Consider the following 17,627-nt stretch of genomic DNA (forward strand, 5'->3'; position numbering starts at 1 on the left):
TCTGCAATATGAAGAGGACGGCACACAGATCAATATATTTTAATCTTTATTTCTTTCAATTAGTCGAGTTTTAATCTGGACTGAAAAGATCGTTTGAAACGTGATTAAAGGATAAAAGTTTCTAGTTTAAACACCAGAGTTTGAACACAAGGGAATTATTCTTTGAGGAGGAAATTTCATGTCTAGGTGTTTGTAGCACTCTCTGTGTGTGTGGATGTGGACTGTCGTCAGACATACCTTTAGGCTTGCTGCCAGAACAAGCATGGTCCTCTGCCCTTGTGCATTGAAGTGGCTAATGTCATCAGTGACCCACGTAATACGATTAAAGCATACACAAACCTTTCCCTCGTGTCTAAAAATATTACTCATTTTCATTGCTTAACTAGTACACTACTTCATCGAATATTCGTTCTCTTCATGCGATTCGTAGGTACTGCACCAAGCAGATTATCGTCTGTAACATCGACTCTTCTCTGGGGGTTGTTTACTTATAATGCAATGAACCCAGGCTAAAATGAAACGTTATTTTCAGAAACACGCCTTTGTCAGAAAAGCTCTCTGGTCTCGTGAAATAAATTGAGACTGTTTGAGTCGAAACCGAAATAAAAAGAGAATATAACAGAAAATAGCCAGCTTCAGTTTTTATTCTGTTTAATACTGTTCTTCTTAGAAGAAACATGTCACAAAAGGAAAAATAATTGTGGCCGGTCGTTGACGTAGTATGTGAATAGAGTTTGAAGAAGTGAGAAGAAAAAAGAAAAAGAAAGTAAAAGGAAAGGAAACAGATAAACTGAAATGTATATTATTCTGCAGCAATGTGCAATACATGATTTGTGGCTTGAAATACAGGAAACTCTCGGTTTACGAATGTTCGATTTACGAACATTCGCTATAACGAACATCACAATTCATTAAAAATTTCTTCAAGTCGCCAATAGATAGGGTTCCTTATAAAACGAAATGCCAAACTTTTAGTGAACATAATTGTAAGATTTAAATAAACAAACTTTTAAAAAAATGTATTTATTACAATAATTATCAAAAAATTATTATATTATAATTATACTGAATTGTTCTTGGTTAATAAAACTAATCTAGAGAGTAAAAAAACGTTGGTTTACATGCCACGCCGCGTAGAAAGTTTTCTTGCATAACGCATATATACATTATAATAAAATGTATTATATAGACCATTCGATGTTTAGTATATGGTTTTAATGCTTTAAAATGGCTGCTAACGTATACGATACGTATCGTAAAAGCTCAGGAATGCAAGATACACATAACGAACAACGTCTTGGAACGGAACTCGTTCGTAAACCGAGAGTTGCCTGTATGTGTTTCAGATACGCCCTGTTAACTGCGACGGATACATACATGAAAAAATTGCCTCTTTGTATTCCGTTATAAGTAGATTATACTTTAGTCTGAGTAAACCATGGTCCCTTAAATCCAACTGTGCCCGTCTGCAACGGCACAGCGTTAAAACTGATTTCGATGGATCTGAGCGTGATTTGTGTACATTGTCGTTAGATGGAACTAGTGGCTGCGTATGGAGATACCATGCAGTCGAGTTGCCCAAATACTTCATGTGCGAAAGAAAATCTTATATCATTGTCTGAAAAAGTAGTAAACCAGTGCGTACTAGTTATGACTTGCCGAATTCTGTCATTAGGTTTTGTTTCCAAGGTTATAAGTAAAGCATGTATGAATAATTTAATTTTATCGTATAATAGACGTTCATGTAACTCGGATCGATATTGGTAGTTCGGTCGCTGTCATATCGCAGGATGTATCGATACTCCCATGTGTGTGTGAATTTGCGGTCTGGATTTAGAGGTTTTCGTGGTGATGTTTATTAAATGTTTCACGTCTCTTACATTCAAAGAAATGCCGATACCTCTGAGAAACTGCCTTAATTTTTTTAGAAGTGAGAAGAAACTGGTCAAACTATTTCACAGACGTAAGATTTGAGGTTTTCACAGCGGTGAGTATGAAGATTTCTGTCTTCTGGGTTGTTGTGCCGTGTAGTATGGTAGATATTTACCAACGTTTCAGAGATCATACAGCCTCCGTCATCAGGGCGATGAGTATGAAGATTTCTGTCTTCTGGGTTGTTGCGCCGTGTAGTCTGGTAGATGTTTACCAACGTTTCGGAGGTCATACTGCCTCCATCATCAGGGCGATGTTTATGAAGATTTCTGTCTTCTGGGTTGTTGCGCTGTGTAGTCTGGTAGATGTTTACCAACGTTTATGACCTCCGAAACGTTGGTAAACATCTACCAGACTACACAGCGCAACAACCCAGAAGACAGAAATCTTCATATTTCACAGACATTTGACAGACTACTGGAATTTATGGAGGATGAAAGAAAGACGAGATAGAAATAATAATTGACTTTATTACCGAGTGGCCTACCGACATTGTACAGTTTTGTATATGGCAGTAAAACGTACATGTAGGTATGTTTATAGCCAGTGACGCGTTGAATTGTGAGTTTGTATCGCAACTCTTGTGTGCGGTTTTCTTCTGTGTGGACGATCTCAGGCCAAGTGTTTTAAACACGTTACTCTTGATGGAACTTCAGAACATTTGCAGAGATACGTAATTTTTAAATCGTGACTGTAAGATAATGTATTGAAAGGGTTACATTTCTGACTTCGAGATGAAGTGTTACCAGCAATGACATGAAGGAACTGAAAGAACCCTTCAGAGGATTTTGACTGGTTATTTCAATACACCGCAATTATGTGTGTTATTATCTATTGTCGGGTTATTTAATATGTGTGGAGTTTCGGGAGTTGGCTCTACTTCCCTTTCTAGGGGATGGTCATTATCCTAACTTCTTCGATGGAGTAGAGTCCTTGTTGAGAAGCTAAAATACTACACTCTGTTAGTCAGATTTTCTGCCTATTAAGGAACAATGGTTCATTACTGTGTTTACAAACCGCCTCGCCTAATTGGTCCTTCATCTCAGGTTTTCGTACTAAAATTCTAAATGCATTTCTTATCTCTCCCATTCGTGCTATATGCTCCCCTGTCCATGTTCCTAAATCTTTCCATGTACAAATGTAATATATCTCGTTTACTTACCGACAGTCTCTCCATAGTGTCTGTCGGACATTGTTACAGCTTGTCTGAAAAAAAATCGGACATATTTGTAGTTGAACACCGCCTTTCATCTGTCAAAACGTGATCGGGTTTCTCGTCAGGAGAAGCGTATGTACAGAAGAAGTCACGCAACTCATTCCTGACATGTTCGTCTAAAAAACAAATTACGTTGTAATCAGAACGCAACAGTGTTTTGTTAAGTGTTGGAATAGTCCACCGCGTTCAGCGATGCATTTATTCCTTCTTTTCTCACGTTTGATGCCACCCATTGAAAAATTTCTGCAGTGACGTTTGATAGAAGGGGCCGCACGTTTCGAGAAGTAATGCGACCATCAAAGAACTCGCTCAACATAAGCGCTGTAGCACCATCTTGCTGAAACAACAGTGTTCGTCAACTTCCAAAGGGAAAATGAAATTCATAACCAATTTCTAGTAACGTTCAGCTGTTATCGTTTCACACTTAAGATGATGTATATTTTGTGGCGATTTCTCGGGGATTACTCGACTATTCAGCGACAGTGATTCCGACAGCATCGTCGTCTTGTAGTAGTAAGAATCTAGGAACTGAATTGCTCTTAAGTACTACAAGTGATTACAGGTGCAGCATCAAATTCCGTTCTTGAGTTGTCTACCGGTGTGACATTTGCGATTTGACGTTTTAATAACACGGGTGTTACGCAAAATGAAATGCTAAAACCCATACCTGAGTTCTGAACTCTTCGCAGGGGTCTACATTTTTGTACAAGGTATGGGCAGTTGCTACTCGGCTGTCTCGCTTTGGCCTGTGTTATGATGATACTATGAGGCACCACTCTCAGATTTAACTTGCTACACGTAAGCTGTGTTAACTGGATTCCTTGTTCCCGCGAAATGGTGCAGCCTCAGGGTTAATGCGTATGTGGACGGTGGCTACAGATATGTTTCAACTCCTTTTGGAAACGTAGAATATTTGTAATTTAGTTCTTAATTTCAATTCAGTTGTTTATTATTAATGTGCTGCATCAAAGGCCAGAAGGCCAATTACAGATACAGCACAGAAGAAGAACACAAAAAACAATAATAAATATATAAAAGGTAAGAGCAAAGAGATTGTGAAAAGTTTTCATAAGTCTAAAGAATATTAATGCATAAAAATACCTTCCTGTTGAATACATCAGTATCTTTGTAATAATAGTTCAAATAAATTAAGTAATTTAGATTAAAATGAGAAGAGAATATGCAAAACATACAAAGTATGATACGCTCCAGTTTGTTGGCATCAGTAGTCGTAATTGAATTCCAAACGACCGAGGTACTCGAGCTTAGATCTGACTAAGGTTACATATAAGATATACAGGCAGTCGAAAGAAGAGAACGAAAAGGTTGATATGCGAACAAGACCCAGCAACGTAATACACTGTGAAAATATATAGTCAACATGGTTGTGAAATCGGAGCTTAGAGTCGATAAATAATCCTAAGTCTTTAATAGTGTCGGTATTCTACATGTTACAGAGGACTGAAAAACTTTTTAATCAAATATCAGAGTTGTGGTTTTTCTTGAGAAGGAAATTACTATAGTTTTAATAATATTGAGTGTCATGAAGTTAGCAGTGCAATCAACCTTGTGCAGAGTCAGTGTCAGATTGAAGCTGGTTGCTATCGTTAGGAGATTTAAAGGAACGAAAGATTTTGATATAATCAGCGAAAAGAAGACATATAGAACATTTCATATGTCATCAATAAAGAAGTTGAAAAACAGAGGACCCAAAACAGATCCCTGTGGAACACCAGAGAGCACTACGAAAGGAGACGAAAGAGTTCCAGAAACACGAACCTGAGATTGTCTGATGGTTAAGTAAGTATGAAACCAGCTTACATAATCGCCAGAAAGATCAAATGCACGGCTAAGATCAAAATAAACAGCACCATCTTGACCCTGGGAGCCAACTATTGGATTAATAAAATCTGGATAAGTTACTAGATTTGTTACGGTAGATTTAGATTTAGTGAATCCATGCTGACAAGGATTTAATTTAGACTGTATGTAATGTGAGACATGATCATGAATAACAAGTTCAAATAATTTGGAAAAAGTATTAAGTATAGAAATGGGTCGGTAGTTACTAACAGTGGCAGAGTTACCTTTTTTTAAAAACAGAAACTACTGCTGCCCGTTTCCGTACAGTAGGAAAATAATGTTGTGTTAGTCTTAGATTAAGGATGTGTTTGAGAACAGTAACAAAGATCTCAGAACAGCCCTTTATAACAAAGCTAGGATTACAGTCATGAATATAACAGTGCTGTGGAATCAAGTGATACAAACTGATAGGGAGGTTCTGGCAATTTGGCCAGATACACAAAAGTTAAGTATAGAAATTTAACAAATATGGAACATTAATTGCTTTGTCATACCAGTAATCATTGGAGCCACTGTAACTAAAGGACTACAAAATGTGTGGAAACAATGACACGAAAGTATTCAACAGATTGTGCACAAAAGACACCCGTACTTGGAACGTCACACTTTGTGAGGAAAGTGTGACAGCAATCAGAATATTGAAGACTAATTAGTTGAGTTTACCATATGTTCAAGAGGAATAGGAAAATACTGTTAAAAGAGAAGAAATAATGATGATAATGTCGTCGTTAACTGATGCTAAATTAAGTTGCGGTGGTACGTATAAAGTCCATTAGTTTGTGGAGAAGTGGTACAGAATGAATTAATTTTTCATCTGTTCTGAACTTCAAAGTTTCCAACATTGTTCTTCAAGTAATGTCGATTTGGAGTTTCGAAGATCTTTCTGTGTATCTAGGTCAGGGGACGATAACCTTTCTGAACAGTAATTTCGTTTGGGAACGTCATAAATTTTCCACGGAACAGTTCGAAAATATTCATACATTTAATAAAATAAAGAGAACGTTTTGAGATCCAGTAGTTACAAAACTGTAATTCGTGATCACCTTGAATGTGTTCGAATTACTTCGCAGAATCGAGTGGAAAGTATGCGTCCTTGCGGATTTCTGTGCGTCAATATTATTTTAAACTCACAGACCAAAAACTTACGAGCGATTGTGCTTTATTTGTTTAATCCCACGTGGGATTAAAATTGCGAACAAAAATAGGGCGAATGCACGTGAACATTTGCACGCAGAACTTTGTGTAATGTTTTCAGAATATGCAGATACGTTTTGGATGCATTTAAATAACAAGACTCAAATAACAAGCAATCCCAAAGGCATTCGGCAGATCTGCATTAATGTGTGTGGTGGTGTTTTCGCTGGGTATGCACATATAATTTGTGGACAGCGTTAATTCATTACGCTTATCATCAACGAAGTATGTGGGATGTGCGGTGACATCATACGCACTAACATTATGTGTAGCGGTGTACCGCGTAATGCTTCTTTGGTAAATATGCTGTTGTCCTGACAGGTTCTCGGTCCTGAAATCCCAGAAATCAAAGCTTCTATCTTGTTAGACTAAATTACTAACCTTAAACTAATAGTGAAATTAGCATTTGTGTTGTGTTACCTAGGGGCAGTGTTTTCATGTTAACGATGTTACCTTGCCAAGACTTTGAAAAATGTCTTTTATGTCACTTTTGTCGTTCGGTGATACCCCATACACTGGATCACAACGGAACCGATGCATCGATAGCCATTTCAGCATCAGCTAGCTAGCAACGATTCTGATGTGTTCTAGTGTACGAAATATCACTGACTCGCTAAGGTGGGCAGATGTCCTCTTCTTATTCTTTGGTTTTCAAAGCGTTAGCCGGCCTAACACTGTTAATACTAAGGGCGGAGGCCGCTGGTATTACCATTATACGATCAAACAGGATGAAGGGGGATTACATTCGAAAAGTTACCCACCAACCCAATACCAACTTAAGCCCAGAAGTTGTTAAATTAAGAAAGAGGTAATGATGTGTGTAATGTATAGACAAATTAGACTTAAAACGTGGTATTCTGTTTTGCTGAATGCAGCGGTACAAGAATCTAGTTACAGTCGAATACACAGTGCGGCAACTGGAAAACGGGACTGATGCTGGGAAAAAAATTATGGTTCCATGTATGAGCAATCTGAGCATTGTATATTCAAAGTAGCTTTCTCCTGCATCTACACACTGAAGGTCATCATACATTGCCGTCATTTGAGAACGTAGTGTGAGCTGAAGTAGACGTCTCTCTTGTGTGTGTGTGTGTGTGTGTGTGTGTTGTGAAGCAAGAATGGAACAAAGAACGAACATCAAATTTTGTGTTCGGCTGGGCAGAAGTGCCACGGAAACGTTTCGAATGATGAAGCAAGTGTACGGAGATAATTGTCTGTCTCGTACACGTGTTTTTGAGTGGCATAACCGTTTCTGCCATGGAAGAGAATCATTGGAAGACGATGAACATCCTGGCTCAGCAAAAACGATTAGAACGCCAGAGTTGATTGAAAAGGTGCGGGAAATAATCACCAACGACCGATGTGCAACGCTTCGAATGATTTCAGAGGATCTGTGCGTTAATAAAGAAACCATTCGACAAATAATAACTCAGGATTTGAATAAGAAAAAAAGGTCTGTGCACGGCTTGTTCCACATTCATTAACAGACGATCAACCACAGCTCGTGAGTTGAACACTGCAGGGAACTCATTGATGCCACTGAAAACAAACCCAACTTCCTGAATTTGATCGTTACGGGTGACGAGACGTGATGTTTCCAGTACGACCCCGAAACAAAGCTACAAATTGCGGAGTGGAAGTCAGCAAACTCTCCCCAAGTCAAGAAAATTCGCCAAGAAAGATCAAAAATCAAAACAATGATAATCATTTTCTACGACAGCGAGGGAATTGTGCACAAAGAGTTCATACCCAGTGGCGAGACAGTTACTGCTGCCTACTATCTGGACATTTTGAAACGTTTGCTTCAGAGAATCCGTCGTGTACGGCCTCAGTATCGAGAAGATGGCAGTTGCAGGACAAAGTGCCGAGCCATAAGGCTCTCATTGTTAGGGAGTTTTTGGCCACCAAAAAAGTCTGTGTAATGTTGCATCCACCATATTCACCAGACTTAGCACCGTGTGACTTCTTTTTGTTTCCAAAACTCAAAGCACCACTGAAAGGCTGATATTTTGATGACGTGGACACCATTCAAAGGGCTGTAACGAGAATACTGAACAGAATTCCAGACACTGCCATCCGCCATTCCTCCCAGTTGCTTCATGATCGTTGTATGCTGCGTGTAGGTACAGGAGGAAGCTACTTTGAATAAAAAATGCTCAGATTGCTCATACATAGAACCATTATTTTTCTCCAGGATCAGTCCCGTTTTCCAGTTGCCGCACTGTGTATGACATTGGATTTTTTCCTTTAATATTAAAACAAAATAAATTGAATCTTGTGAGGTGTCATATGTTTAAATGAATGGACTTCAAGGATCTTTTTGTATTTAATAACGAAGGTGAAGGTAAACTGATTCCTACCCATTGCGGATACAGGCAGTCCCCGATGTGTGACCCACATACGGCGACGTATTGAGACGACGTATGTTGTAAAGAATTAAATTACTGTATCATCAGCTGCGCCAATGCCTGAAAACTACAGACAGGAAAGACATTACACTAGAGTATAGTTTAAATGCATACCAAACTACAAAAGGAGCCCATTTATAGGCGCACACAATTATTTGTAAGTAACGTTTTATTTTGTTGATATTTATCACAACCTTTTAAATAATATTTAAAACGGAAATACCGGCATTATTTTAAGGAAACTCTACTCTGTGTTGATATGTTTTGAAACTTTTATACTGGTCGTGAAAGTGTGTTGTCTTTTTCAGTACAAGTTTTTGAGAAAAAAGGGGATTTTTGTTTTCGGATTGCAGTAGGCCTTTCATTAAATCTGCAATATCATCAGATTTGAAATTTTATTTAATGAACTATTCAAAACAAAATGAAGGCTCTCATTTGTCCAGATCTACGCTTTAATGTTGTGAAATGTATGCATTTTCTCAACCACCTATAAAGTTTAATAGCCCTACATACAAAGTTGGGTAATTAGGCTCTTAACACAAACTACGCTTTTCATAAGTTCTATGTTTCAGTGAGACTCATGTTGATTCAGTGATAGCTCAGTCTGTATGGCCTCTACCAATTCCTGGAAGAAGCAAGAACTGTTATCTTCATCACCACATTCAGACGTTTCATGGAGCTCTCCCAACCTCCTGTCCAGTTTATATACTGAACGCTTCCGGAGCGTGTCGCAGGCTACTTACGTCTAGTGACGAAGTCTTCATTGTGCTAAATGGCGTTTAGGTGTATGGCAGATAACTTTGTGCATTTCTCAACAGTTTATAAACTGTTTCAGTTTGTAATTTCTCACTGAGTACCACGTTTATTCGTTCCGTGGAACAGTGTTCTTCTTGAAACTCTCTTCCTTTAACGCGGGAGACCAGGTTTCACACCTGTACCAAACTACACTCAGAATTACTGTTTTTACATCTGTTTCACCTTTGCGGTTTTTTAAACAGCAAATGGTAGAAGGAGATTATCTGAACTGAATTGTAGCGTTTATTCCTCGAATTTGATTTCCTCTTAACTTATTCATGGATGAAATTGTGATTTTTTGCTGTCGTCAAATGTTTTAAGTTCGCCTTATTTTCAAGAGATTTATTGTCTATCTTTTGTTTCAATTTTGTCCATTCTGATAGCAGTACATTACTACAGGCCTTTGCTTTTTCTTCTACGCTTAAAGAGCTTACTTAACGTACTGTATTATGTTTTTGCCTAATAAATTAACATCAGTAGCACGCACTATAGACTGATGTGTTTCATTCAGTTCCAGTTCTGATCTTGCTTGGACGATGGTAATGGCTTGTTCTATCGCAAAAGTAAAGTTGCTGTTGCACAACACGGGGCCCGAAACCTATTTTCATGGAAGAAACGTATTGATTTAAAAGTGTTGTCATTCTCGGAAACGAGGGTAACACAAAAGCTTTCAGACGAAGCGAATATAACGAGGAATAAAAAATTGGTTTAGCAGAACGCAAATCGCTCTCGTTGCTTACTTACCAACTTAATGAAGAGTCGTAAACCTGCGATCGTATCTGGTTTTCGTATGTATTCACGCAGTGTATATCAGCATGAGCCGAATCACAAGATAAAGTAATACCTTTGTACCTCAAACATGGTTTTATTTTTGTTTCAAATTTTCTACCCTTTCTCGTCGCTCGTGAAAATGACATTGGGTATCAGTTATTATGAATACTCATTACTGAAGAATAGATTAACAAGAGAGTATTGCCATTAAGCCGTGAGCTTGTAGATTATAGACATCTCTGATAGCTTGGCGCCTAGTAATAGGCCTATTGTGGATTGGTTACACAAGCTCTTCCTTGAACGTTTTAACAAGTTGATAAAGTCGGAATAATTTATTGACCTGATAACTGAAAGGGAATTAGTTGTGAGGAGACGGAGGTTTATTTATAAATTACCAACTTGACTACGCAAAATTCACAGAGGTTATATTTCAAAACATTAATGTATTTGGAGTCTGTATGAACTGAAATTTGTGTAATGATTGCATATAACGTTGACCATTCTTTGCAGGAAATTTATAAAATGAATTATTTGAAGGTTTAGGACCGTAGATCGGTTCACGTTCATTTACTACAGACAATAGGGTTTTAAAATATGTAATTAATTACAGAGATATTACAACCATTGAGTCAGTTTATGTTGTTGGCGACGGTATGGACAGGAAATTGAATTGGTTAGAGGCGTAGATATTTTTTCTTCGTGTTTTGTTATGTGTACATAATGCAAGTGTTTCAGATAGAAGTAATTAATATTTTTAAGCTGATTATTTTTCCATTTAGGGAAATGGATGCAAATAAAAAAGTGTGTGTGGAACAATATAGACCTCTTTGCGTAATGAAATAATTAGGGAGATAACATTGAAGTTCTACAGAATAACTAGTGAAAGTGAGTTTTATATTATGCCAGCGAGAGCTAGAAGTTGATTACAGCTAATCAAGATGAGATTAACAAGACAAGAAGACTTAGACTAAGACAGAAACCATGTGAGGAAACTAGAAGTTGGAGAGAGGAGCTTGTAGGCAAACCATGCACAAGTATCGCGCCAGACACTGAAATCAGGATAACCACAAGTAAAGACAATGACAAACTGCAAAAAGTTGGGATATATTTAAACAGGTATAAAGAGAAATGGATAAGATCACTAGAGACATATGAGGAGGAATAAATCATAACGTAGGAGGTGGAAGAGGTTGGAGTTAGTGGTATAGTTTAAAATCAAAAGTAAAGGCTGTAAAATGTTTAAACAAACGTAAAGATATTAAGAAGTGGACGTACGACTAGGGAGTCATGTCCAACATTTTGAACTGAAACAAACGGCCTTAGTAAATGTTAGTGTCTATGTGACTAGCACATTCGCGGCGATTTAGTATTGTCACTCGTAATATGAGTATATAATTATAAACAGGTAAAAGGTGAAAATGCACATGCAAATTCCTATATTTCGACATACATCTACTTGAGTTTATACCTATCACGTGTTGAGAAATTCCCGGTTGGAATGTTCTTGGTCAGTATGGTACTTGTCTGTGCTGGTAGTATGCTGATCAGCTGTAGCTTCTTATGATTTGGGACGCCGCGAAGTTACTCGGCTACTGAGAAGGAAGGAAAAGCGCATGATCCTAGGTGACTTATGAAGGATGGAAATGTTTACATGTATCTGCTGTCTCTACTGCCCAAGAAATTTGCAAACACGTTTCCAATTTAAAGGTCTGTAAATCAAAATACAGACCTTTCCGGAACAATGTGTAGTTACGTTTAATACTTGTTTGTGTGCGCATTGCATATCTTCAAATTTATGGAAAACAATATTGAATCACTCTGTGTATCGTTTTGAAAAAGTCTGAAGCGATATTAACGTGACTGATCTGATACACAAACAGTACATATGATTGCATAATAAAAGAGGCCGTCGAAATCAATCCCAGAAACTTCCAACAGGCAAGGTTTCATCCTGGGGCTGTCCTGGGATCCGGTGATTAACCTAATCAAACAACACAGAGATCCACCAATCAACAGGCAGGCCCAAGCAGAGCAAGCGGTTGACTCAGCCCACTAGCCATCCATTGGCTCGCTCTCAGATACGCATAAGCCTTGAGCAAATATATATGTGGGTCAGTGCGAGCAAACAGCTATTAAAATTTATCAATAAAGCATATGGTACAAGTTAGGTAAACCTAGGGGGCAAGTATATTCCCTTTTGTCTGCCGGACGGCTGGCTAATAGTCAGTGTGCATCCGGAAGGTCCTGCGACCGGCCATCTCGACACAGGTTTTCTTGGTTTTCCTCTGTCTTTAAGCAAATGCTGATACGGCTGCGAAGTTCCAAGTTGCCACTACTTGCTTCTCATGCAGCTCTCCCTATTTAAATTCATCAGAATTTACCCCCTTAAACTCATAAAAATTAACTCCCCCCCCCCTCCAACCGTTGTCTCTAAACTTTCCCAATTATAGCTTCAGCATTTTACAATAATTAATTAAAAATTTCCGTCACTAGGGTTACTCATCGCCCTGATGATGGAGGTAGTAAGTACCTCTGAAACGTGTGAACCTCAACCAAACTATACGGCGCAACAACCCAGAAAACAGCCATCGTGAGATCGTAAGTGTGCTGCGAACTGGTCATTGTTCCATAAGAGATTGGCGGACTAGACATGCAGGAGCCGAAAAGGGGCGTAAAGCGTGTTGATTGAGAAACAAAACTTCAGGCGCAAGTGATTGGTCTTTATTGTATGTATAATGTACTTGTTATGCATTTTTACAGTGACATAAAATCAAAATTTCCCGCAGTTAGGGTGCATAACTGGATGGACGGTTTGTCTGTCTAGTCTCATGTTTAATCTCTATTTCTATGAAGTGTGGTAATGAATTCTACAATGAAAGACCTCGCATCGCATTTGTATTAATTTGCTTGACGAAAGATCGCGGATTGTTGTTACTATGGGCCTTTATGTAGTCAGAAGCAAGAGTGATTGATAGGTTCGTGATTTTATGTAGTTTTCTAACTGCAAGTTGTGTAGCTTTGAATGTGGAAAATATAAATAGGGTTTGTGAATAAAATGCCGCTGAAGATAGTTTTGTGCTCCATTTAAATTGGTATCATGGATGATGAGTTCGGCAAACAAATGCAGAAATATAGCAAGTGTGTTTTTGAATATATCGTTGTGTGTGTGGCTCCGAGCGCAGCTTCGTTCTTGAGAAGGTGATAGTCGCTCAGTTAGTCAAGAACTCCCCTGCTGTTTATGGAACCAGAAAGTGCATTACCGTGTTCACGAGAGCCAGCCCCTAAACCCCATACCGAGCTAGCTGGATCTAGTCGACATTCTATTTCTTTTAGATACATTTCAATTTTATACTTCCTTCTGCGCCGACGTCCCCAAGTGACCTCTTTTTTCCAGATTTTCCTACTAAAATTTTGTGTGAATTTTTCACCTCCGTCGTGCTTGTTACAGGTTGCATACGTAAGTCGACACGGAAGGTGTGAGAGTGTATTAATATTTTCTTAATGACGAGTGTGAGAAAGGAGTGTGCGGGCGTCGTTCCGGTTTAACTGTTAACTGCTGATAGTGTATTTAAACACATTCCCCTGCGTCACTAAGCCTTTTACCTGTTACCCTCTTTAATTCGATTGCCTGAATCTTCTGCTTTAATTAACACGTCATTGCTGGAATTCTGCTTGTTACAACAGTAAAATTCTATTTTACACATGTTACAGTCTATGATGATCTATGGTGCTTCAAGTGTTGTCTGTATTCTTTCAGTTTTGCTGTATTGAATGATTACATTTAGGTAGGCATATTTCTGTTGTTTGTTTACTGAAAGGTAATTGTAGGCCTATGACAACTACGTCGTGAAGATAAAGGGAGATATTACGTCGAAATCTAGAGTAATGACGTAATCGTACTTTGCAGTAAGTAACCACCACTTTTGTGTACTCTTGTCCTAATTTATCATTCACATTCTCCTTTTCGACACTGCATATCGAGTGTATTTGAAATAGCGTCGCTGAATAAACAAACTACTAAACGTTTAGTTTTATCGTGATTCCCATTTTACTCGTCTAGTCATGTAGCTTACTGAGTTGTATACATCCCTTAATTTCGTATTGTTTGTGTTTTTCTCCGTTGCAGTTCGGTGGCGCGCGTGTTGCTGAAGGGGAGCCGGCGCTTCTCATCGCGGCGGACGCGTCGATCGCCACTTTCCGGAGTCACTTCGCCCTCGACGCTTGGTTGCTCCTAGGTTGTGTAGTACAGCAGTTAGTTAAGTGTTGTGCTAGTACAGAATTCTGAAAAGAACGCTATTATGCCGTGTGTCAGTGCGTGTACAAGTCTCGACCTTTGGGAGTGAAATGCTGGTCTTCTGTGTGGACGGCCCTCGTGCCATGTTGGTCATCTTGGCGCTGTGGCTGGCCGAGTTTGGAGTTGCGGTCACATCGTCAAATGTGGCTTGGCAAGAGAATGTTCGCCCCAAGATGTACGTCCAGTTAGGTAAGTTCTTTGAAACTAGTGAAGCACCATTTGACTGAAGGTCTCTTGTTTGATTTTTCTTACAGCCATATAGGGTTGTTAGGAATGTGTGGTTAGTGATTTTACCCTCACTTTCTATAAGGTCAGACAGTTCAAGACAACGATCCAACTGTCTCTCTTGGCAGTGTAATAATTGTAAGCTTTTTCTACCATATTGTGAAGCAGATTGAACTGATATTATGGAACAAAGAATTAATGCAGTGGAATTTTTTAGTTCTTCGCGTAATGATTTATAAATATGAAAATTTATTTCCTTTTATATGATTATAGTACAAGAATTTTCTGTGATTACGTAACAAACCATTCTCAATTTTAAGATGAATCTGTTATCGACTACTGACCACGCATGCTAACGTGAAATGTGATCTGTTGGATTCGTCATAAAACTTTTGTTGTGGGGAATGCTCAAGACTTGGTTATTCTGTCCGACTATCCAAACGATTACCAGAATAATTTAGTTTGCCTGATTCTTCCTCCATTATTCGTCATTCATAATCACTGACGATTTCCGTGTGTATACTTCGGAATTTAGTATAGTGTTTTCAGCTGTGGTAACCGTATATCAGCTCTATAATGTGCACAAATGAGAAACCAACGTGGAAGTAAGCTTCGACCTCGGTATTATAGCAAGAAGTTAGTGATGTGCGTGTTCTTGATTGTGCATTATCTAGAATTCAAAAAGATAAAAGTCGCAGTCGTTTCGTGTAATCTAAAGGAAGTGTGCTGGGAGAAACTGGAAAACAAAATGAACCATTTTGTATATTAATTGCGCGTTAATTACATGGTATAACGTCACTACCCCGAACGTCGCAATGGAGTAATTAGCATTTAATTAATCGGGTCTGGGCTCGAATTTAATTGAGATCGGCATTCGCAACTTAGAGCTGTTACAAATTTTCTCATTTCCTCCAAGCAAATAGTCATTTTCGTTTAGCACTGAAATAAGGAGACGCCAGGTTTCTTCTACTTTCTTTGAAATCTCTTAATACAAATCAACCATTCGACGCTGCATAAATTATGCAGTCGATGCAAAGCTATTAATAACGCAAGAATCCATAAATCATAACGTTAGACCCGCATTCGGGATGTATTATGCGGACCAAGTTCTTGGTAGTTTGTTTTTGGCATGTATTTCGTTTGCGTTCATCCGAATACTAGGACCAAGGCCGGACTGTCACCTTCTGAGACCCTAAGCTGCGTTAAGTTAAGAGGCACTTAAAATTCCCAAGTCAAAATATATATTTATTATTTTGACGGGACGGAACATTAGAGAATAAACATGTAGTTTGTGTGAATGAAAACATTGCCCTAGCATTGGTATACGAAGATGACTGTGTAAAGCTAGGATGAACAGTGTTTGCGTAATAGGTTAATAAAATAATATAAAAAAAATTACGTGATTCTTTGAAAACAAATTCAATAAATGTAAATGATAAGCTACGAAATTTGATGCCCTACGCTGTAGCTTAGCGTTTGAGCGGCGCTTTGACTGGGACAGTCCATTTGACTGCATTAGTTGCTAGATTAGTTTAGTCTAGTATGAGGATCCTTTCATGTGACGACTCATTTAGAAATTGCAGAAGATAATCACTAGTGAACCATAATAATATTTTTGAAATACTTTACTACTGCGTTGTATGCTTTTAATTTGTGATTTTTCATAGAAATGTTTGTGTTTTGTAAGTAGACCGTTAGCCCCCACGAAAAATACTTCACGGCTTCGCGATGATGATCTTTTCTGATTCGTAAATTATGATAATTTCAACACCCATAATTTGATGCTATGCAACATTATAGTTCATACACTGACAATAAAACTGTAAAATCTTTAATTTTTTAAAAATGTTTTGATAATAGGAATGAAGGATAGACAAACAGGATACAGACTTGTCATTTATGTTAGTTTGTTTGTTGGAATTTAGTTTAGTAAGAGGCTTTATCGAATTTCAGGGCTTGGTATCCTAAAAGTTCGTTTCCTCTGTTGTTACTAATATAAAACGAGCTTTACCTCGGCTTTCGACGTACAGGCATACCTCGGATATATTGCGGGTTCGTTTCCAGACCACCACAATAAAGCGAGTCACGAATTTTTTGGTTTCCCAGTGCGTATAAAAGTTATGCTTACATTACACTGTAGTCTATTAAGTGTGCAATAGCATTATGTCTAAAAAACAATGCGAGAATTACCAAAATGTGACACAGAGACGCGAAGTGAGCACATGCTGTTGAAAAAATGGCGCCGATAGACTTGCTCGATGCAGGGTTGCCACAAACCTTGAATTTGTAAAAAACGCAATATCTGCGAAGCGCAATAAAACGAGGTATGCCTGTATTACTGAAGGGAATACGCTGCAGCAAAGAGTCGGTAATCTGCAGAGAGTTGGACTATAAAGTGATGTGTACTACTTGTACATATATTTTCTTACATATATTACATTCTTATTACTATTAATAATAGGCTATAGCAGTCATTCTCCAACCTCGGATTTCATATAGGCCCTGGGTCTAGCCGCGGCTTTCGATTCGTATCCAGTTTTGCCAGTCGCAGTGACTGATTTTGTATATGCACGTTTCTTTAATTTGTGGTCACTGAAAAAAATCAGTGACTTAACCATTTACCCGGATTTGCTGGGGCAAGACTTTGATCGTAGCCGAAACCAGCTCTTTAGCTACCAGATTAAAGTTGCGTTTTTGTGACAATTTTTGTTTTTATGATGTAATTTGGTTGGTTTTTCGACTATTTTATTAGTACGCTTTGATACGTGTTAACAGAGGTTGTGGTTCCTCAAACCCATACCCCATCAATTTTCTAGGAACGTTTCTCCGAATGGAATTATTGTATTATAAAGGCAAACACAGTGTAATTTATAACAGCAGATTTCCCAACGCCTCATCACCGTAGACATTTAGCTATTCTACTAATAAT

The 17,627-nt window shown here is 38.3% G+C and overlaps 1 protein-coding gene across 3 annotated transcripts in view; it reads left to right on the top strand.

Annotated features, from left to right (window-relative positions):
* The window catches only part of Sema1a (semaphorin 1a), a 799,656-nt gene that overhangs the window by 21,457 nt on the left and 760,572 nt on the right, over positions 1-17,627 (top strand). For all 3 annotated transcript variants that reach the window (XM_022079449.2, XM_087343635.1, XM_022079438.2), the window contains exon 2: positions 14,306-14,662. In XM_022079449.2, coding sequence (XP_021935141.1) covers positions 14,524-14,662 — 139 coding nt within the window. In that variant the 5' untranslated portion in view covers positions 14,306-14,523. The remainder of the gene's footprint in view (positions 1-14,305; positions 14,663-17,627) is intronic.

Source organism: Zootermopsis nevadensis, unplaced genomic scaffold (genome assembly GCF_977971745.1).
Source record: "Zootermopsis nevadensis isolate Lab colony 2312 unplaced genomic scaffold, Znev_1.0 Znev_ptg000006l, whole genome shotgun sequence".
In the NCBI taxonomy this organism is placed as follows: Eukaryota; Metazoa; Arthropoda; class Insecta; order Blattodea; family Termopsidae; genus Zootermopsis; species Zootermopsis nevadensis.